Below are 22,615 nucleotides of genomic sequence, written 5' to 3' on the forward strand. Positions count from 1 at the left end.
CACCCAAACTGGAAAATATGTCACAACTCAGGACATACTTGGGCCTTATAAACTACTACCACCGGTTTCTCCCAAACATTACTACAGTGCTGCACCCATTGAATGTCCTGTTGTAGACAAGAGCAAAGTGGGAGTGGTCAGAAAGATGTGAAAGTGCATTTAAGGAAACTAAGAGACTAATAACATCAGATGAACTGCTCACCCATTATGACCCATCCCTGCCCATCAGACTGGTATACGATTTGTCCCCTTAGGGCATTGGTTCTATTTTGTCACTCACGATGAAAGATGGATCTGTACGTCCTTTTCCATTTGCTTCAAGATCACTGATGAGCGCAGAATGCAATTATGCACAGAACAACTGAGAGGCCCTTAGTCTAGTATGGGGAATAAAGTAACTTCACCACTACCTCTGTGGTCAAAAGCTTACACTAGTGCAGATCACCAGACCCTTGTGTCCATTTGCAAAACCAGCCAGGTAATTCCAGTGATGATTACTACCCAGTTACAATGTTGGGCACTGTTCCTAGGAGTCCACTCTCATAACACAGAGTTCAAGGGTACCAAACAACACAGTAACACTGACAGCTTGTCACTGCTGACAACTGAAAAAGTAAAGTCTTCATACTGTGACCCAGCAGAAGTGTTCCACATCGCATTGGTGTACCAGTTGCCTGTAACAAATTCCGAAAAACAAAGGGAAACAAGAAATGACCTGACATTGTCAAAAGTCTATGAAATCACCATGCAAGGATGGCCAGCTCATGGTAACCCTATCTTTCCAGAGTTCTCAGCAAGACAAGACCAACTGTCGGTATGTCAAAAAACACTGATGTGTGACTCTCATTTTGTGGTTCCCTCTAAACTCCACACCTGAGTGTTGGAGAATCTGCATGAAGGACACCTGGGTACAGTCAAGATGAAGAACCTCACTGGGAATAGATAAGACAGATTGAAGACTTGGCCAAAAGCTGTTCAGGTTGCCAAAATATTCAAAATGCAGCCCCACAGGCACCGTTACACCCATGGGACTGGATGCTGTCATCACCAAGGCAAAGAGTACATATAAGAGACTTTGCTGGGCCATTCATGGACTCCATGTTTCTGATTGCTGTGGATGCTCATTCGAAGTGGCCGGAAGTGAAACTAATGAAGTCAACCACATCAGCAAAGATTGCCTTCACTCTGAGGACTATCTTCGCCAGAAATGGCTTACCTGAAAAAATTGTGAGGGACAACGGACCACAATACATGTCAGAAGAATCCAGACTGTTCATGAAGAAAAATGGCATCAGATATTTCAAGTCAGCTCCTCACCACCCAGCAACAAAAGAATTAGCTGAAAGGTTTATACAAACCTTCAAGAAGTCCATTAAAGTGATGGACAAGGAGGACATTTCTCTACAGCATAAGGTGGACAACTTCCTTTCTGTGTTTCAGAACTCTGTTCATTCAATGTCAAATCAACCTGCAATGCAGTTTATCAGCAGAAATCTGAGACCTCCTGAAACCAAATCTACAGAGGGAACTGCAGAATAAACAGTTCACCCAGTTGCCAAATGAATCAGCAAGGAGCTTCGAGAAGTGCTAGCGTGATTACTGAGAAGACAAGTGGACACCCGGTAAGATAGTTGCAAGAACTGGACTACTGACGTACACTGAAGATGTTGGAGATCATACATGGAGATGTCACATGGATGCTGGACGATACTGGATGCTAAACTGAAGAACACACCTGAGTCGATTGGTTGAGAGAGTGAGCAGTTTCAAATTCCTGGGTGTTAAGATCTCTGAGGATCTAACCTGGTCCCAACATATTGATGTAGTTATAAAGAAAGCAAGACAGCGGCAATACTTCATTAGGAGTTTGAAGAGATTTGACATGTCACTCAAGTTTCTATAGTTGTACCGTAGAGAGCATTCTGACAGGCTGCATCACTGTCTGTTGTGGGGGGGAGGTTACTGAACAGGATCGAAAGAAACTGCAGAGGGTTGTAAATCTAGTCAGCTCCATCTTGGGTACTAGCCTACAAAGTACCCAGGACATCTTCAGGGAGCAGTGTCTCAGAAAGGTAGCATCCATTATTAAGAACTCCAGCACCTAGGGCATGCCCTTTTCTCAAGTGTTACCATCAGGTAGGAGGTACAGAAGCCTAAAGGCACACACTCAGCGATTCAGGAACAGCTTCTTCCCCTCTGCCATCCGATTCCTAAATGGATATTGAACCCTTAGACACCACCTCACTCTTTTTTTTAATATACAGTATTTCTGATTTTTGCACATTTTTAATCTATTCAATATATGTATACTGCAGTTGATTTATTTATTTATTTATTATTTTAAATTTTTATTTATTTTTTTTCTCTTCTACATTATGTATTGCATTGAACTGCTGCTGCTGCAAACTTAGCAAATTTCACATCACATGGAGATGTCACATAGATGATAATAAACCTGATTCTGATCTTGATTGCATCCAACAAAATGGACACATTACAGTCACCGGACTTACCTCTCAGCAATGTGACACCGAAAACAGAGAACGTTGTCTTAGACAAGACAACTGCCAAACCTGATGCCTCTCCACAGGTCCAGAGGCGCTATCCTAAAAGACACAGAGCATCACCCAGAAAATTGAACCTTTAGAACAGTGAAGTTAGTTATGGAGTGTTATTGTGAAAGCATGTTTATTTGAATACGGTTTGGAAAAGGGAAATTGAATGTTTTGTACATATAGAGTCTTATATTACATTAATCTAAAGGGGAGGAAGCGTAACACAAGGATCTATTTATTTTAGAGCAATGACTCGAATAACACTCTATGGAGTGTTATTGTGAAAGTATGTGCATTGACCTGTTGTCTATGCATGCACATTGTTCTCTCTCTCTCTCCCCCTCTCTCTCTGCAATGTGAATACTGTACACCAGTTAAAGCCATCTCTTGCATGCAGACTTTTATTTTAATTGATATGTAGTTGCACAAACTCAGCAATGCTTACTGGCCAACTGAGTTCCATCAGCAGCTCACTTTTTGATCAAATATGGGAAGCAATATCAGCTTCCATTCACAACCCAACAGCCCTGGCATGGAGGCTTTAATTACCTTCAGTCACGGCCATGTGATGGGGAAAGCCACATCATTCCCAACTCTAACAATAGGCTCTCGGAGGGCATCAACCTCCTAGAATCTCCACAATGGAATTACTCTGAGAATGTTGGCAAACAGTGGAAAGAGAACTTGTGCCATCAATCATCTCCTGACACACCTGTGGCAGAGTATGTAGATCCTGCAGATGATTCATTAGCCAAAGGTATGAAGTGAAATCAAATCATCCTTAACTGTCCAGCCTTGCTTAAAAAGAAAAAGAACAGCATGGGATGGTTATTTGACAGAGAGCATCCCTTTGGCTGAAGTATTTAACTTGCACTCAGGAGAACATTGGCACAATTTTAAATTAGGATGTGGAAGTTTCCCAATATTCTGGCTAAAGTTTATTCTTTATCCATTATGTCACATACAATCTGGCTATCATTGTCATTGCTTTTCTGGGACCCTTGCTGCTATGTTCTTTGGTTAGAAGAATGGTGGCGCATTGCATGTAACTCGGGAGATGGGAAATATTGGCAAGTTCCTTTTTCAAACGCAGGTTCCTGCTCAGCAAACAGCATTGAGGGTCGCCATCTCATGGCCAAACAGAGAAGTTGGAATAGAATTCATAAGAGATTCACAATACATCAGAATCAGAATCAGGTTTATTAGCACTGACTTACATGATGTGGAATTTGTTGCTTTGTGGCAGCAGTGCATTGAAAAGTCAGAAAATTATTATAAATTACAAAATAAACAAATAGTACAAGAAAAGGGAACAATGAGGGAGCGCTCAAGGCCATTCAGAAATCTTATGGCAGAGGAGAAGATGCTGACACCAGATCGTTGAGTGGGGGTCTCCAGGTTCCTGTAGTGCCTCCCCAATAGTAGTGACAAGACAAATGCAAGTTCCAGATGGTGAGGGCCGTTAAAGATGGCCGAGGACTTCTTGAGGCATTGCTCTTGAAAATATCCTCTATGGTGGGGGGAAGGGTAAGTTTGTTCCCATGATGGTGCTGGTTGATTCTACAACCCTCTGCAGCCTTTTGCGACCCTGTGCATTGGAGCCTCCACACCAGGCTGTAATGCACCCAGCCAGAATGCTCTCCACCTTAAATCTCCTCAAACTCTGAGCAGAGAAGAGCCACTGGTGTGCCGTCTTTGTGATTGCATCAATATGCTGGACTCGGGATACATCCTCAGAGATGGTGACGCCCAGGAACCTGAAGTTCGATTGTATTGGGTTTTTTGATTGTGACGTTCTAAACTCAAACAAAGACCTTAAGCCCTATCCGATATAAATAGCCAGAGGTACTCTCACTAAAGGGAGGTTGTACTGCGGCTACATAATCTTCAAAACTACTTCACTTCCCATAACTGCCAATATCCACTATTTGAGGTGTTTGGGTCCCCCTTCCCCTACTAAGGAGGAGATACTTCCAGCTAACAAAGTAGATTAAGCACAGTTTATTTATTTTCAGTGATACACGTTTAATTCCAAACAATATTTTAAAACACTCATAGAGTATTTTCATCTCATCCAAATAACAAACCATTTCTAAAACACAAAGCATTTCCAAAACATAGTTACACAGTTACAACAATTCCCATAAGCTAAAAAGACATACCTACACACTGCAGATGAACCAATTGTCCGTCGCAGAAATAGAACACAGAGGAATGGATTCTAGATCACCCAGTGTTTCTGTCATTCTTCTTCATGTTCCTGGATCATTCCTAAAAAGTCTGGACTTCTCTCTTCATTTATTCTGTTTCTTTGCCACTTGGGATATTTTTCGGATATCACAGGTGATATTTTTTCACATACCTTTTAACACAAGTGGTCTAAAAGCTTCTGGAGCCAGAAACTGATTCCCTGAGTACAAAAACCTTTCAACAATTAACAGATCAGCTATTTGATAATATCAATCTGGTCTGCAAACTTCCTTGAACTAAGTAACTTAGCCAGCATTGTCTAGTTTGAAACTAACCCAATTAAATAACCCATTGTCCTACAATGCATCTCTTCAACAGGTACCCCAGGTGCTGTGGGTCTCAAATCTGCTTTATAGACAGTGCTTATTTGCAAAGCTGTCCTTTTAACTTTAAACTGATCACTGCGTGCCATTTACATTAAGAACTGAAGAATGGCTCCTGTTTACGACAAGAAGCTAAACAAAGAATATTGATTTGAAGTTTAACTTACTCAAAAAGACTTTGACCTCTAGAAGTGTCAGCCGCTATGTTTAACAGCTGAGCTTCACAGAAACAAAAGGCCCCCTGGCCCCAGACAGTGGAAATCCATCACAGAAACTGCTCACCCTTTCCACCAGAGTCCTCATTGAGGACTAGTACATATTCTCTTGCTTCACTTCCTCAAGTCCACAATCAATTCTTTGGTCTTGCTAATGTTTAGTACCAAGTTGTTGTGAAACAACTCAGTCAGCAAAGGGAATCTTGCACAAGCCAAAGTATTTAAAACGCAGTAAGCCTAACAGAGCAAATATAACTAAACATTTCTACTTTTTACACAAACAGGTTTCGCTTTATATAAACGTAAGTATTCTCAGTTCCCGATGTAGGCCTAAAATCGCTTTGTCTCAGAATCGATACATTTGCCCTTAAGAGGGAATAACTGGACTGCACATTAACCCTTACTCAATCTCATGTTAGAAATATAGAAAACCTACAGCACAGTACAGGCCCTTTGGCCCACAAAGCTGTGCCGAACATGTCTTTACCTGAGAAAAAACCTAGGGTTACCCATAGCAGTCTACTTTTCTGAGCTCCATGCACCTGTCCAGGAGTCTCTTAAAAGACCCTATCATATCCGCCTCCACCACTGTCACTGGCAGCCCATTCCATGCACTCACCACTCTCTGCGTAAAAAATTTACCCCTGACATCTCCCCTGTACTTACTTCCAAGTACCTTAAAACTGTGCCCACTTGTGGCAGCCATTTCAGCCCTGGGAAAAAGCCTCTGACTATCCACACGATCAATGCCTCTCATCATCTTATACAGCTCTATCAGTTCACCTCTCATCCTCCGTCGCTCCAAGGAGAAAAGGCCAAGGTCACTCAACCTATTCTCACAAGGCATGCTCCCCAATCCAGGCAACATCCTTGTAAATCTCCTCTGCACCCTTTCTACGGTTTCCACATCCTTCCTATAGTGAGGCGACTGGAACTGAGCACAGTACTCCAAGTGGGTCTGACCAGGGTCCTATATAGCTACATTACCTCTCAGCTCCTAAACTTAATCCCACTATTGATGAAGGCCAATGCACCATCTGCTTTCTTAACCACAGAGTCAACATCTGCAGCAGCCTTGAGTGTCCTAGGGACTCGGACCCCAAGATCCCCCTCATCCTCCACACTGCCAAGAATCTTAACATTAATACTATATTCCACCATCATATTTGACCTACTAAAATGAACCACCTTACACTTATCCTGGTTGAACTCCATCTGCCACTTCTCAGCCCATTTTTGCATCCTATCATTGTCCAGCTGTAACCCCTGACAGCCCTCCACACTATCCACAACACCTCCAACCTTTCTGTCATCAGCAAGTTTACAAACCCATCCCTCCACTTCCTCATCCAGGTCCTTTATAAAAATCACGAGGAGTAGGGGTCCCAGAACAGATCCCTGAGGCACACCACTGGAGACCGACCTCCATGCAGAATATGACCCATCTACAACCACTCTTTGCCTTCTGTGGGCAAGCCATTTCTGGATCCACAAAGCAACTTCCCCTTGGATCCCATGCCTCCTTACTTTTTCAATAAGCATTGCATGGGGTACCTTGTCAAATGCCTTGCTGAAATCCATATACACTACATCTACTGTTCTACCATCATCTGTGTGTTTAGTCACATCCTCAAAAAAATTCAATCAGGCTTGTAAGGCATGACCTACCTTTGACAAAGCCATGCTGACTATTCCTAATCATATTATGCCTCTTAGGATCTTCTCCATCAATTTACCAACCACTGAAGTAAGACTCACTGGTCTGTAATTTCCTGGACTATCTCTAGTCCCTTTCTTGAATAATGGAACAACATTCGCAATCCTCCTATCCTCTGGAACCTCTCCCATACCCATTGATGATGCAAAGATCATCGCCAGAGGCTCAGCAATCACCTCCCTCGCCTCCCACAGTAGTCTGGGGTACATCTGGTCCAGTCCCGGTGACTTACCCAACTTGATGCTTTCCAAAAGCTCCAGAATTTCTTCTTTCTTAATATCAACATGCTCAAGCGTTTCAGTCCGCTGTAAGTCATCCCTACAACTGCCAAGATCCTCTTCCGCAGTGAATACTGAAGCAAAGTACTCATTAAATACCTCTGCTACCTTCTCCAGCTCCATACACTCTTTTCTACTGTCACACTTGATTAGTCCTATTCTCTCACGTCTTATCCTATTGCTCTTCACATAGTTGAGAATGCCTTGGGGTTTTCCTTAATCCTGTCTGCCAAGGCCTTCTCATAGCCCCTTCTGACTCTCCTAATTTCTTTCTTAAGCTCCTTCCTGCTAGCCTTATAATCTTCTAGATCTCTATCATTACCTAGCGTTTTGAACCTTTGTAAGCTCTTTTCTTCTTGACTAGATTTACAATAGCCTTTGTACCCTACCATCCTTTCCCTGTCTCATTGGAACATACCTATGCAGATTTCCACACAAATATCCCCTGAACCTTTGCCACATTTCTTCCGTACATTTCCCTGAGAACATCTGTTTCCAATTTATGCTTCTATCTTCCTGCCTGATATCCTCATACTCCAATGAAACGCTTTCCTAACTTGTCTGTTCCTATCCCTCTCCAATGCTATGATAAAAGAGATAGAGTTGTGATCACTATCTCCAAAATGCTCTCCCACTGTTCATTACTTACAGTGAAGGCTAGGGGGGGAGGGAGGGGAAGGGAGGGGAACAAAGGCTAAGATTCATTGAACTGATGCAGAAAATAGTGTGATTTATAAGGAGAGATCGATAAAGACTGCCCTGTATGCCCAATGGTGGAACAAATAGTAGACCTCACTGCTCCAGTGACCCAGGTTTAATCCTGACCTCAGGTGCCATCTGGGGTGAAATCTGCACATTCTCCACATTATATCAAGGTTTAGTCAAGTAATCCAGGCACGCAGATTGGTACATTAATTGGCTGCTATGATTTGCCCCTAGTTTGTAGATGAGTGGTAGAATTTAAAGGGAATTGATGGGAATATTAAGGAACACAAAACAGAATTCGTGAAGAACTAATGTAAATGGGTGGTTATTCATACAGTCTTTGAGTCACCTTTTTTCTGTGCCATGTGATGCTATGACTCCATGAGATCTCTTTGAGATTCTCAATACTGCGAGAGGTTTGACAGCAGATGCTCTAGTTTTTCGTTTATCTGGAAAGACCAGAACTAGAGGGTATACTCTGGGGATAAATGAAAAGCTGTTTAGGTAAGACATTTCTTTTGCAGTGAGGTTGTAAATCTCTGGAAGTTAATACTTTGGCAAACTACTGACATTCAGCCACTGAGTGTGTTCAAGGCTGAAATGGATAAAACTTCGGACATCAGTGAATCAAGTACCAAATAAAAGAATGGGATTAAAAAGGGAAAGCGTAGTAGAGGCACAGTTTGCTTATTATATGGTGGAGTTTGCTTATTATATGGTGGGCAGTACAGCTCGAAGGCTCCTGGAGCCCTTCCTTACAGATCAAAATGTACCAGCAGCAGATTCAAGGGACAACTTGATGGCTCCCAGAAAACAAAGTGGCTAGACATGGTGGGGGTGGGCCGCATGTAGTTAACTGGGGAGGGCTGGATGCTGGACTTAACTTAGAGCCTTTGAACAATTCTTTCCAAAGTCTGCCTCCATGAATCCTTTAAAGTCTGCTCTGCCGTGGGAGAGTTGACTGCCAGTTCATGTCTATGCTGGAGTCAATAACAAATACATTTTTGTTTACAAGGGAACCCTCAGGCACCAGCAACACTTTTGCCTGCGTGAATATAAGCTCTAATGGCTGTTTGAACTGTATGTCCCAGACGTTCAATAAGACAGGTGACACTACGTTTTCCCTCGCCCGTTGCTTTATCCTTCAGTGTTAAGATAATGAGAGATGCTGGGGGTGTCAGGTGGCATCTGTGGACTGAAATTGACAGTCAATGTGTTGGGTCCAGACCCCAAATGAAGGGTCTCGACCTGTAACTAGGGACTTAGATCTTCTGACAAAGTGGACAGACACAATTTAAGACAGGGATGTGTGAAACAATGCTTTCTGACAGGAAGGGAAAGGAGAGGCAGAAAAATGCAATGACATATTTTTATAATATAAAGGTACCAGAAATGAGACCAAAGGGCACATCCACAAACTTATAAAGGATGTTGAAAAATCATAAACATAAAGAGATTTTGCAGGTGCTGGAAATCCAGAGCAACAGACACAAAATGCTCAGCAGGGCAGGCAGCATCTGAGAAGAAGAATAAACAGTAGATGGTTGAGGCCAAGACCTTTCATGGCAAGGAAGGGGGAAGAAACCAGAATAAGAAGGTGGTGGGAGGGAAGGAGCTCAAGCTGGCAGGTGGTAGGTGAAACCAAGAGAGGGAAGATTGATGGGGGAGAGGGAAAGAAGTGAGAAGCTGGGAGGTGACAGTTGGAAGAGCTAAAGGGCTGAAGAAAGAAATCAGATAGGATGTTGGCAAGTTGTTTTGTAACAGGCAAAAACAAGGATGTTTATGGAACTTGAATAAATCATTGTTTAATCCCCATTTGGAGCACTGCACCACCAGTTCTATACTACAGAATATTGCTGTCTTCTGGAGATTTACTAAAGCAGTACCCAAACTGCAGGACTTCAGTGACATACGAGTCTAGAGAAGCAATGGTTGTTCTTCGAATCAAGGAAAGAGATGTGCAAAATAATTAATGGTACTGATGGAACAATATGAAATGATTACAATGACACAAAGGTAGGAACCAGCAGACACAGATTGAAGAAAATTGGCAAAAGAACTAGAGGCGAGATGGAAGAGTTTATATATGAAGTGAGCTGCAATGTTCTGAAAAGGTGGTGGAAGCTGATTCAATTGTGGATTAGTGGACTATCTGAAGTTCATGACTGGATCCTTAAGTTAAAAAATAATTTCACATAATTATAACACGTACTGATAGATAAACAGATTCAAAACAGTGAATTTATATTTAAAGCAACAGTTGGACATATCTCTACCAGTATTCTGGGCCATTAGAAGGACAGTGTCAATAATTCTTTTCTCTATACGTGCTCTGAATAACACTCAGAGGTGACGCTGGCTACAGTTTCCATTGAATTTGTTTGCTTCTCTCTGCCATGGACCTCAAAATCATAATGCCAAAAGTCCACTGCAAATGTCACTTCATACAAGAGCAAACATGTTATTAAAGTCCATTGAACTCTTGCTCCATGCAAATAGCTATGCTGAGCTAGCAGAAGAAAGTCTGTACAAAACTTGGTTAAGGAACTCAGCAAATCATTTTCAAGCATTTTTTTACATTTTGCATAATTATTTCACATATCAGCAATCATCTTATTTAACATAGACCAAAGAACAGTATAGTACAGTACAGGCCCTTCGGCCCACAATGTTGTGCTGACCCTTTAACCTACTCGAAGATCAATCTAACCTTTCCTTCCCACATAACCTTCCATTTTTCTATCATCCATATACTTAACTAAAAGTCTCTTATTAAATGGCAGAACAGAAGTGAAGGACTGAATCAGCTATTCCTGCTCTTCATTCATATATCTGTGCTGATATAATTCAAATTAAACATAACTGATATATGTTAACTTCATTGTGATCACTAAATGAAGGAACATCATGCAGGATTCACATCCAACTAATAACAAATTAAAAATAATGTTATATACAAAAACTCACAGGCGAACATGTTAGAAATATGTCCTAATAGAAACCCAAAGGATCCCTGAATTTGGAAGAAAGTAAAAGAAAAAAAAAAGTTTTAAGATTTGAAATAAATGCTGGAACTATTTAGCTGATCAGCCAGTGTAGGAAAGGAAGCGCTGCTGAAACTAATTACAGAATTCCAAAGAGTCAAACATTGAACCATTCTCTTCTGACTGAAAGTAGATGGCCATGATCCAATTTCAAAAACTGACCCAGAAAAGTAATAAGCTAAAGTAAGAAGCTGCACTAAATCTCTGGGTATTCAATATTTTGATGATTCTAGCTCACTGTTTCAAAGCCAGCTCAATGCACGTACAGGGAAAAGATACACGCGATGAACCCCAAGGTGATTACCACTGAGAGGATAACACGGAGGATTCCAAGTTTTCGCCCTTGATTATTTATATTCCCTTGGAAAGTCAGAACTGCTTGAATCCAAAAGGCTGCTGTTCCAAAGCCAATCGCGGTGACTGCACCAACGTTATGTATTATTCTCTCATTAGACAGCTGGGAACATGAAAAATCAGGTTATTATTGAAACTTAATACTTTTATTTCAGCATTTTAATAGTTATTACAGTGCACTGGATCTTAACAATATCCATGTTAAGAATCAGAGAGTCATAAAGCTATACAGCATGCGTACAGGCCCTTCAATCCAATGAATCCATGCCAACAACAGTGCCCACTAAGCTAGTCCTGATTTCCTACATTGGCCCATGTCTTTCTAAGCCCTACCCCTGCATGTACCTATCCATGTGCTTCATAGATATTACTATTATATCCGCCTCGACCATTTCCTCTGGCAGCTTATTCCACATACACACCACCCCTTGTGTGAAAACTTTGCCCCTCAGGTCCCTTTTAAATCTTAGCCCTCTCACCCTAAGTCAATGCTTCTCTGTTTTAGACTCCCCCACCCTAGGGAAGAGATATTACCATCCACCTTATCTAAGCCACTCATGATTTTATTACACCTCCTTAAGATCACACCTCATTCTCCTATGTTTCAGAGAGTAGATCTAGCTTGGTCAATCTCTCCCTATAGCTCAACACTCTACACTTGGAAACATCCTCATAAATATTTTCTGTACTCTTACCATTTTAATCACGCCTTTCCAGTAACATAGTGACCAATACTGCACACAATACTCCAAGTGTGCCTCACCAGTGAATCACACAAATGCAACATGGAGTCCCAGCTCCTATATTCAGTGCCATGACTGATGAAGGCCAGCATACTAAAAACCTTTTAGATCACCGGATCTCCCTCTGATGCTGCTTTCAACAGACTATGCACTTGTATTCCTAGGACCCCCTGTTCTATTACATTCCCTTGTGCCACCCTTCCAGAAATAAAGGAGGAAGTATTAGCAGCCTTACAGCATGCTAAGGTGGATAAATCCCCAGGGCCTGACAAAGTGCCTCCACAATTTTTTGCTTCTGGTCCATCACTTTAATCCAGGGATGGCTAATGTATGTAGTGCAACCCTATTCAACTGAATGGGTCACTGAGCTAAATAAATGTTTTATTACCTTTTGTTTTTGATATTTTAATTAATTTCTAACATATTTAGCTATTTTAATTTATATTTCTTACATTTAAGTTTCTTAAAATTACTTACATCCATTGAACAGTTTTTATATGTTTCACTAAGAGAAGTTTAAACCCTCAAAGGCTTTTGATATCAGTGCCAAAAGACCGCTTAGTGTTTTCAAGGGTAAGGCCTCAAAATCCAACAACTCGAAATATTTTGCCTCCTACACCAAATGGACCCCTTTCAAGTACCTTAAAAACTTGAGGTTTTTAAGTTTGATCTGCCCTCTGTGATATGTCAGGCATTGAGGGGGGAGGAGAAGACGGCGGCACGATGCAGTGTGCGCGGCCGTTCCGAATGATATCGTATTTGTGAACTAGGATGCTGTGCACAATCCTGATTTGATGGAGACAGCCGTGAGAAGCACAGAGGAACATCTGGAGAAACTTCTGAAATGCCCGCTTCGCTGCCGCTGCTACTGTGCGATCCAGAATCTCTGGAGGGGAAGGCCCCAAATCCTCGGCTTTGCCTATTGCCTGTTGCTGGGGTCGAAGCACTTGGCAGAGATGGTGCTCGGTGCTCAGTGTTGGAGAACTGGTCGGAGGCTCGAAGTTTTCGGACGGACTCGGAGTCGGACTGTGGTCGGGTACTTCCAGGGTGCTGCATCGGCAAGTTTGCGGCACTGGAAGCTCATGGCAGGAAGAGTTTTTCTTCCTTTTACCGTCTGTGTGAGTTGATGGGACTTTCGAGAGACTTTGAGACTTTCTTTTACTGTGCCCATGGTTTGCTCTTTATCAAATTATGGTATTGCTTTGCACTGTTGTAACTATATGTTATAATTATGTGGTTTTGTCAGTTTTTTTAGTCTTGGTTTGTCTTAAGTTTCTGTGATATCATTCTGGAGGAACAAATTGTATCATTTCTTAACGCATGCATTACTAAATGACAATAAAAGAGGACTGCATGTCCTCATAATCTAATCTAATCTAATCTAATTGTGGTGGCAAATTTGGGTGGCTGACCAGTTTTGGGATAACCTAGTCAATCAAATTTTCCTTTATTCATGATTACTTTATATGCCCAGTTACTGATATTTAAGATTTTGAGATTAAAGAGCATAGCCAATTCTCCTATGCAAAACTGTGGCTGAAAAAGACTTTATTGATTGATTGAAATCAAAGTTTACTAACATTTTTTAATATAATTTTATCACTAGCATGCAAATTTGATCAATGAGACACAAAATGTCTGTCAAACACATCAACCTCAGGCAGAGAGTGACACTTCGAGGATCCATATATACGATAATGGAGGATGAATCTGGGGAGTCTGTATGCTGTATTTTGATGTTGCTGCGGGAAATCAGATGGATCAGCTACAATGGGAAGAATAGTTTTCCTTGCCTATATCCACCATGTGAGTCAATAAAATAGAAATGAGAGAGAAATGTCTTTGAAGATCATCCATCCCAGGTAAATGCAATGAAAATCTAAGGGCAATAGGGTGAAATTTTCACAGGATATCCCGATCTCTAGCAAAACATCAGCTGGAGGACTGGATCAGTTACCGTTTCTTCCCAATTTTCGCAAATCTCCTGCCAAAGTTATGACAACACCAAAAACATCTGAGAAAAATTCCATATGTGAAACTAAGCCCCTATCCTAAAATATACAGTATATATCCCTTTTTTGTGAGGCTTATGAATCTGTCCCTCAGTCTTGTAAATTGTTCTCAAATCTAGCTGGCATGTCTACCAGTGCATCTCTCCACTGGTCATCTCAAGAAGACCACATTGGTGTTTACACTGCATTTCCTCAAAATTACAATAAACTTCTAAGCTTTACCCACCCTTCAGTAATTGCTGAGATTACATTGAACTTTGTATTCTCTGTGCCAGGATGTCTGCTTCACTATAACAGAGCTGATGTACAGAGCAAGTTGATGAATACGGAAGTTTACCTGAAAATTCGCTACTATTGTCATTCCAAAAGATGATAGAGAAAATGATATCAGCCCAAAGATATTGAGCCATGGTTTCATCACTTTTGCTTTAAGCTGTGAATAACGGAGGACAGCAACAGCAGTCACTATTAGGGAGAGGTCAGGGAGGTGATAGCAGAGTGGGGGGGGGGATAAACAGATATGATGGATCAGTCCCTGCCACATTGACCAATACGAACTCATAATCACTATGTACACTATCTATTAACTGTGTGGTAGCAAGTTATCCCGAATTTCTAAAGCATTTTGAAGAGAAAGGGTCCCCATGTATTAACTGCTGCTTTAAATTAGTATTGTAAGCATTTCTAAGGAAACTTTACACAGCAACTGATTATTAGCTAAAGTGGACAAAGATGGAAGTTCTAAGCAGCAAGGTAATGAGGTTCCCAACGCACTTAGGGAATAAAGTGGCTAGCTCCGTGTCTCCTAAATCTGCATGGAAACTACGAGACCCATAATAATAGCTTTGAAGATCAAAATCTTCTTAGTCTACAATAACAAGCAAATTGATTTGAAAATGCATATGTTGCAAATTGCAAATAAAATCATAAGATGCAAGAAACATTTGGCAAATCAGTCCTGTATCTGTGGAGAGAACAGAGCAATTAATATCACAGAGTTAACAACAGGTCTAAAGCTAAAATCTTAACTCTGTTCTCCCCATAGGAGGTGAATGGATTGCTAAACTTTTCGAAGTTTTCTGCTTTATTTTCTTATTTGTCTGCCTTCCAAAGTAATAAATCTGTATAGTCGAATTAATTTTCATGGACAGAACTATCAAGGTCTGGCAGCACCAGGAGGAAAAATTAAAGGCAGCCAATGATTCTTCTCTTCTGAAATTGCTTTATTGCCACAGTATATCCCATGCTCTTTTTATTGGTGAAGTCCAAATATTAATTCTTAAATCTATTTCTAACAACAAATCCATTGCTGTTTGTGAAACCTTGCTGTGTTCAAAATGGTAATTCTCACTGCTTGCTGCTTATAACTTAAATCACACTAAGGCACTTCAAAGAATGACCATGAAGAACTTTACAATATGCTTATGCACAGGTGCACTAAATGCAACTTGTGATATGTATCTTTCTTGATTTCCCCAGAAGCACAAGAAGACCCACACAAAACTGGCAGAAAGATTATCCTCTTGGCCCACTAGCAGGAACATTTCTCCTGAACACTACCCCACTATTTTGCTCACTTTTTGCTCCATTGAACTAGTTTTATATATTCTTATGGTAACATAGTAGTTTTTAATGTATTGCTCTGTACAACTGCTGCAAAACTACAAATTTCACAACATGTCAGTGTTAACAAACCCGCTTCTGATTGTGCTCCATTGTAGTCAAACTGTTTGATTTTAGATTGTGAATTCTAGCTGCAATACAATCCATATAGATAGTCTCTGACACTGCTGTCAACCTATATATACACCAACTGAACTACATTCAGAAAACTAGCTTATAATCAGAACCAAAAAAAAAGGAAACATTCAGTAAGCCAGGGTAGATCTGTGTAGGTTGAAAGAATTATTGTGCCAGCTCAGAGGGTTATCCTCATGAAATATTAATTCTACTTTATTTTTCATAAATATGGTGGCTTGAAACATATTTTCAACATTTTGTCTTTATTTCACAATTCCAGCATCCACTGGATGACTCTAAGAAGATTATGCAGACATATTAGAGGTAAACATAAATTGTTAACTTTTGATTTTTTTTTCAATGGCTTAGTTTGGAAACTCAAACAGAATTCTCATTGCCTTACTGCTTATAACTTCAGTCTGAGTCTGCCAGAGCCATTTAAAACACTCATTATCACTAGCTAAAAAAGTACAAAGCACACTAATGCAGCTAAATGGTAATAAATTTCATGGACCTAATTCTCTACCTACTGAGGTTTTAATAGAAATGATAAATGTAAGAGACGTATACTGATTTCAATTTTCCCTAAGGCCCAAAATTCTGGATGGGTCCCAGCAATTTGAAATACCCAAATATAACAGTATTATGGAGGAAGGCAAAAAGTAGGAAACCAGAGTAGTTATCCTAGCATTCTGTTATCAGAAAAATGCAGGAATTCATTATCAGAACCTTAATACTAAGTGGAGTCAACATTGCCTCATGAAAGGAAAAACCATGTTTGATAAATTTTATTAGAGTTGTTTGAGGTTTAATTGAACAGGGTGAATAAAGAGAAACAAATAGATACAGCACTAGTGAGGAAACGTAGAAGGTAACTGAAGGCTGGCTGGTTCAATGAGTGAACAAGGATTGTGGATGAGTGCTGGGTTTAAATAGTCTACAAGTGCCATGTCAGAAACGTGTGGCAGGTGACTCCTGTTAGATGGGTGGAGACTGGAAGCGTTTGCCTGTGCAGATTTGACAAGAACACGCCCCTTTTACGGCCAGCACCCGATAACCCAGGATGATCCAGAAGGGCCCAGTGGAATTCCTCAATGAGCAATGGATCCAAAATGAAACTGGACAGAATCCAAGACCTCCCCTCCAGGCCGTACCCTTCCCAGACAACCAGGTACTGCAGACTCCATCCAATGATAACCTTAATCAATCAACTGCAAACTATGTACTCTAGACCACCCTAGGTTCAGGTGAATTGGAACAACGGGCTTGAGGCAGGACACGTGTAGGGTAGGGGCAGCTGGAGAAAGTAAGTGACCGGATTGCTATCATGGGTAATCTTGAAGGGCAAATGAACTGGGGCAAGAACTTACAGGAGTTGGGGCACAAATGCAGATCTCAGGTGGACAACACGACACAGTCCACAGCCTGGAGTAGCCTGGCTGGGTGCCACCAGTGAGGGCCCTACAACCTGAAATGGTTCTGGGAATAGAACTAAGTGACTGGAGGGTCGTTCCATAAGGTGTTTGTTAATTTGGAGAGTCAGAGTGATGAGGCTTTCAAGGTCAGTGGACATCTCCTGGGTATTCAGCTCAAAGGCCCGTTTGATGGCAAGTAGCTCTGTCTCCTACTCCATAACGCTATTGTGTAGAGTTAAGCTTTCATGAGTAGGCGGCACAGGATTGTGTCTTCACATCTCGTCCTCGCTGGGAGAGGATGGTTGCAGCCCCCAGGTCAGATAAGACAATCTCTACCACAAAAGGTCTGGAAGGGATCGGATGCTGGAGAATGGGATTGGTGGTGAAGCATCTCTTGGGCTCCTCAAAAGCATGGTTTGTGGCAGCAGACCAGGTTATCCATGAATTAGGTGACTTGGTGAGGGAGGTATGAGGAGCATCAATTTGGCTATAGTATCTGAAGAAATGGCGGTGCCCAACAAGTGCTCCAGCTGTTTGAGGGTGTGCGGTCGGGGCCGTTCAATGACAACACACACTTTCTCTGGGCCCATGATTATGCCATGGGCGAAAGGACATAACCCAATGCACAAGTAGCATTTCTGCAGTATAACTGATTTCTGAGGAAACGCTGAAAGGCGGAATGGACATGGCAAACGTGGTCTTGGAGATCCTTGGAGAAGTTGAGGACATCCTCAAGGTAGACAAACATATACCTGTGTAGCATGACTCAGAGGATCTCATTAATGAAGGCCTGGAAAACTGCTGGAATGTTTGGAAAGTCCAAAAAGCATCATCAAGAAGTCGTGGTGGTCAGTCAGTGTTATGAATGACATTTTCCACTCATCCTCGACGGCTGCGGATCAGATTGTATCCGTAGATCCAGTTTGGTGAAGAACTGGGGCCCCGTGGAGTGTTTCCAATGCATTATCCATCAACAGAAGAGGGCAGCAGTTCTCAATGGTCATCTTGTTGAGACTAGGGTAGTCATGCAGGGATGAAAACACCCATCTTTCTTTTTGACAATGAAGAACCATGCACCAGCTGGAGACTGGGATGATCAATTGAAGCCATAAGTAAACACAAAATAATCTGCAGATGCTGTAAAAGATCAAAGCAACACTTTCAGTATGCTGGATGAACTCAGCAGGTCGGGCAGCATCAGTCAAAAACGATGAGTCGACGTTTCCGGCCGGAACTCTTCGTCAGGACTGAAGAATGAAAGATGGGGAAGGATTTGAAGAATGCTTGTAGCTTCAGTTGAAAGACCAGTAATTTGAAAGACAAAGGGGTCGGCGCGGGGAAGCATTGACGTCATAGCCCTGAAAACAATGGGTAGTAGAAGAAGAAGGCGGAACCATGAGGGAGCTGGGGGAGGGGGTAGAGTGAAATAGGGATAGAGGAAGGGAGGGAGAATTACTGGAAGTTGGAGAATTCTATGTTCAAACCAAGGGGCTGGAGACTACCTAGACCGTATATGAGGTGTTGCTCCTCCAACCTGACTTTAGCCTCATCATGGCAGTAGAGGAGGCCATGTATGGACATATCCGAATGGGAATGGGAAGCAGAGTTGAAGTGAGTGGCTACCAGGGGATCCTGTCTGTTGTGGCGGACAGAGTGGAGGTGCTCGACGAAGCGGTCCCCCAATCTGCGTCGGGTTTCACCGATGTAGAGGAGGCTGCACCGGGAGCACCGGATGCGATAGATGACCCCAACAGACTCACAAGTGAAGTGTTGTCTCACCTGGAAGGACTGTTTGGGGCCCTGAATGGTTACAAGAGATGAGGTGTAGGGACAGGTGCAGCACTTACGCTTACAGGGATAAGTGCCAGGTGGGAGATCAGTGGGGATGGACATGTGGATAAGGGAGTTGCGGAGGAACCGATCCCTGTGGAAAGCGGAGAGGGGTGGAGAGGGAAAGATGTGCTTAGTGGTGGCGGAAGTTGCGGAGGATAATGTGCTGGATCCGGAGGCTAGTGGGGTAGTAGGTAAGGACAGGGGGAACTCTCTCGCTGTTGTGGTTGCGGGAGGATGGGGTGACAGCCGAAGTGCGGGAAATGGAGGAGATGCGGGTGAGGGCATCATTGATGACGGTAGAAGGGAAACCACGATCCTTAAAAAAAAGACGACATTTGAGATGTCCTGGAACGGAAAGCCTCATCCTTGGAGCAGATGCGGCAGAGACGGAGGAACTGGGAATAGGGAATGGCATTTTTGCATGTGGCGGGGTGGGAAGACGTCGAGGTAGTTATGAGAGTCAGTGGGTTTGTAGAAGATGTCAGTGGACAGTCTGTCTCCAGAGATGGAGATCGAGACATCGAGAAAGGGGAGAGAAGTGTCCGAGATAGAGTAAGTGAATTTGAGGGCTGGGTGGAAGTTTGAGGTAAAGTCAATGAAATTGACGAGCTCAGCATGGGTGCAGGAAGCAGCACCAATGTAGTTGTCAATGTACCGAAGGAAAAGTTGGGGAGCAGTACCGGAATTGGTCTGGAGTACAGACTGTTCCACATAACCAACAAAGAGGCAGGCGTAGCTGGGTCCCATGCGAGTTCCCATAGCTACACCTTTAGTCTGAAGAAAGTGGGAAGAGCCAAAAGAGAAGTTATTAAGTGTGAGAACTAGTTCCGCCAACCAGAGGAGGGTAATGGTGGTGGGGAACTGGTGAGGTCTATTACCCAGGAAGTAGCGGAGGGCTTTGAGGCCTTCTTGATGGGGAATGGAGGTGTATAAGAATTGGACATCCATAGCAAAAATGTAGCCGTTGGGACTGGGGAATTGGAAGTTATTGAAGAGGTGGAGGGCATGGGATGTATCCCAGATGTAGGTGGGGAGGGACTGAACTATGGGTGACAAAATGGAGTCCAGGTAGGCAGATACAAGTTCAGTGGGACAGGAGCAGGCAGAAACTATGGGTCTACCAGGACAGTCAGGCTTGTGGGAGGAGGTAAAACCGAGCAGTACGGGGTGTGGGAATAATGAGTTTAGCGGCTGAGGATGGAAGGCCTCCTGAGTTGATGATTGAAGGGCGGTGATGGTGGGGAAGACAATGGTTTAATGGAAGCCATTCTGCAGCATTTTAGTGACATAATCATTCATGGATTAGCTCTCAGGAGGGGAGAGGGAGAACAGAGAACCTCAGGGAGGGGTGGTGCCTAACAGGAGGCTGATTGTGCAGTTGTGAGGTCTGTGAGGCGACAGGGTGGCTGGCTTCCATTTTACTGAAGGCGATGGCTAAGGTGTGGTACCCCAGTGGGGGTTTGGTAAGGTCAAGTGTTCCACTGTCTCCACAGATTTATGACGAAATTCACTGAGGTTGCAGGCAGGTTGTCTGGCATGTGGGTCCCTAGTGCAACACTGAACCAGATTGTTGTGTTTTGTAACTTAAAAACATGAAACTAATTCAAAGGAAGAGACGGGAGTCCGAAATGTGAGTCTAACTTTGTGTTTACTTTAAGCAAAGCGCGCATGTGTCTCATGATAGTGTGATGACATAGGCAGTTCATGTATTTATACATATAACCCACAATGAATTATTTAAATGAACAAGACTGCTTTATCAAATCTATTTACAAGATTACTCAAATATTACTGAAATATTAAACATACAATGCGAATGACCAGGCGCAGTGAGGGTCAAGAATGGACAGCCAGGGTAACCCAAGATGAGAGGAGTGTTGGGTGAGTCGATCAGGAGGAACTGGATGGACTCGTAGTGCTCTCTGAAGCTCATATGCACACTCTGGCCATCCCAGATCCCAAGGGAAATCCGTCAACAGCCATAATGCAGAAGGGGTGAGAGATAGAGTTGATAGGGAGTCCAAGATAAACATACGCACGCGCGCACCCGCTCCAGAAAGTTGCCTGCTGCGCCAGAATCTACCAGAGCCTCCAGTGTGTGTACAGCTGTCGGGATGTGGAGAAGAACAAAGAGAGAGAATTGGGCTGTGGAACTTGAATGACAGTCTAGGGGAGCTTGCCAGATAGAAGGCCACTCACCTCTACCACGTGGTGCCATTTTCCTGGACGCAGTGGGCATTGGATATGTGGTGATTGGTGGCTCTGTAATAAGCACACAAGTTGTTTCTCCACCGCCATATGCTCGGGGGGGGGGGTGGTTAAGGGAGCTCTCCCTAACTGCATGGATGATGAGGGTCCTGCAGCCTGAAACGGTTTTGGCAATGGAACTGGGGTTCTGCCTGATGATCTGAAGGGTTGTTCCATTAGGGGCTTGTCAATTTGGAGAGCCAGAGTCATGAGGCCTTGAGGTCGGTGGGCATCCCCTGGGTAGACGGCTCATCTTTCAAGCACCCCGGGAGGCCGTGACTGTAATGGGCCAGCAGCAGTTTTGCAATCCGCCATGAGGGTCCTGTACTCCAGGGTGTAATCCAGCATCAAGTATGAGTCTTGACGCAGGCAAAGAATCATATCTGCTGTCCCCCTTCCACTTCCCAGATGGTTGAAAACCCTGCGCATCTCAGCGATGAATTCCTCATTTTTTTGTAGATAATGATTTTATTTTACCAGTTAGGAGTAGAGCTCGCTCAGTCAAAAGAGATATGACGGAGGAAATCTTGGCTCGGTCTGTAGTATACAGAGATGGCTGAAGCTTAACATCTAAGATACACTGGGATAGGAAGTTGCAGCATTGGGTTGGGGATCTTTCAAAGCATCTGGCACTGGAATCTATGGCTCAGAGGGAGAAGGTTGACTATCAAAGGTTGCTGTATTAAGATGAGAGTTAGAAAAGATGAAGTTTTGTTTCTCTAAAACTTATACAAATTGGTTAAAAATTTAGATGTTGCTAATAGAGAGCAGGATCAGGAAAATAGGTTTCAGAAAGTATCAGACTTGGAGAAGGTCAGGCAGATGGTCAATGGTTTCCTGCTGCTTCTGGCCCATGTGCTCATGTCGATGGACAACTTCCTTCAGGTAAGCAAACTTAGTTGGGCCAATCGCTAGTTCACTCATCCTGTCAGGAAATACTGAGGAGGTTTGACCCAAACACAGAGCAGTGGAGATGAATTAGTGGTGAGCAATAACTTTAATAATAATATTCAAAATAATGACTCACAAGAGGCCACATAACAAGAGAGAACAGACACTTAACAAGGTAATTGAAGGCTAGGAGAAACTGGTGAGATTGGCTGGTTCAAAAGGTGAACAAAGATTCTGGATGAGAGCTGGGTTTAAATAGGCTGCAGGTGATACGTTGGAAACCAGTGGCAGGT

The 22,615-nt window shown here is 42.8% G+C and overlaps 1 protein-coding gene across 1 annotated transcript in view; it reads right to left on the bottom strand.

The window, feature by feature from the left end:
- Positions 1-10,172: 10,172 nt before the first annotated feature.
- tmem150c (transmembrane protein 150C) overlaps positions 10,173-22,615 on the bottom strand; it is a 61,291-nt gene continuing 48,848 nt past the window's right edge. The window contains exons 6-8 of the mRNA XM_063042190.1: positions 14,534-14,661; positions 11,367-11,544; positions 10,173-10,567 (exon numbers count right to left, since the gene is read on the bottom strand). Of these exons, the coding sequence (XP_062898260.1) occupies positions 10,365-10,567; positions 11,367-11,544; positions 14,534-14,661 (509 nt within the window). The 3' untranslated portion in view covers positions 10,173-10,364. The remainder of the gene's footprint in view (positions 10,568-11,366; positions 11,545-14,533; positions 14,662-22,615) is intronic.

This window comes from Mobula hypostoma, chromosome 3 (genome assembly GCF_963921235.1).
Source record: "Mobula hypostoma chromosome 3, sMobHyp1.1, whole genome shotgun sequence".
Classification (NCBI taxonomy): Eukaryota; Metazoa; Chordata; class Chondrichthyes; order Myliobatiformes; family Myliobatidae; genus Mobula; species Mobula hypostoma.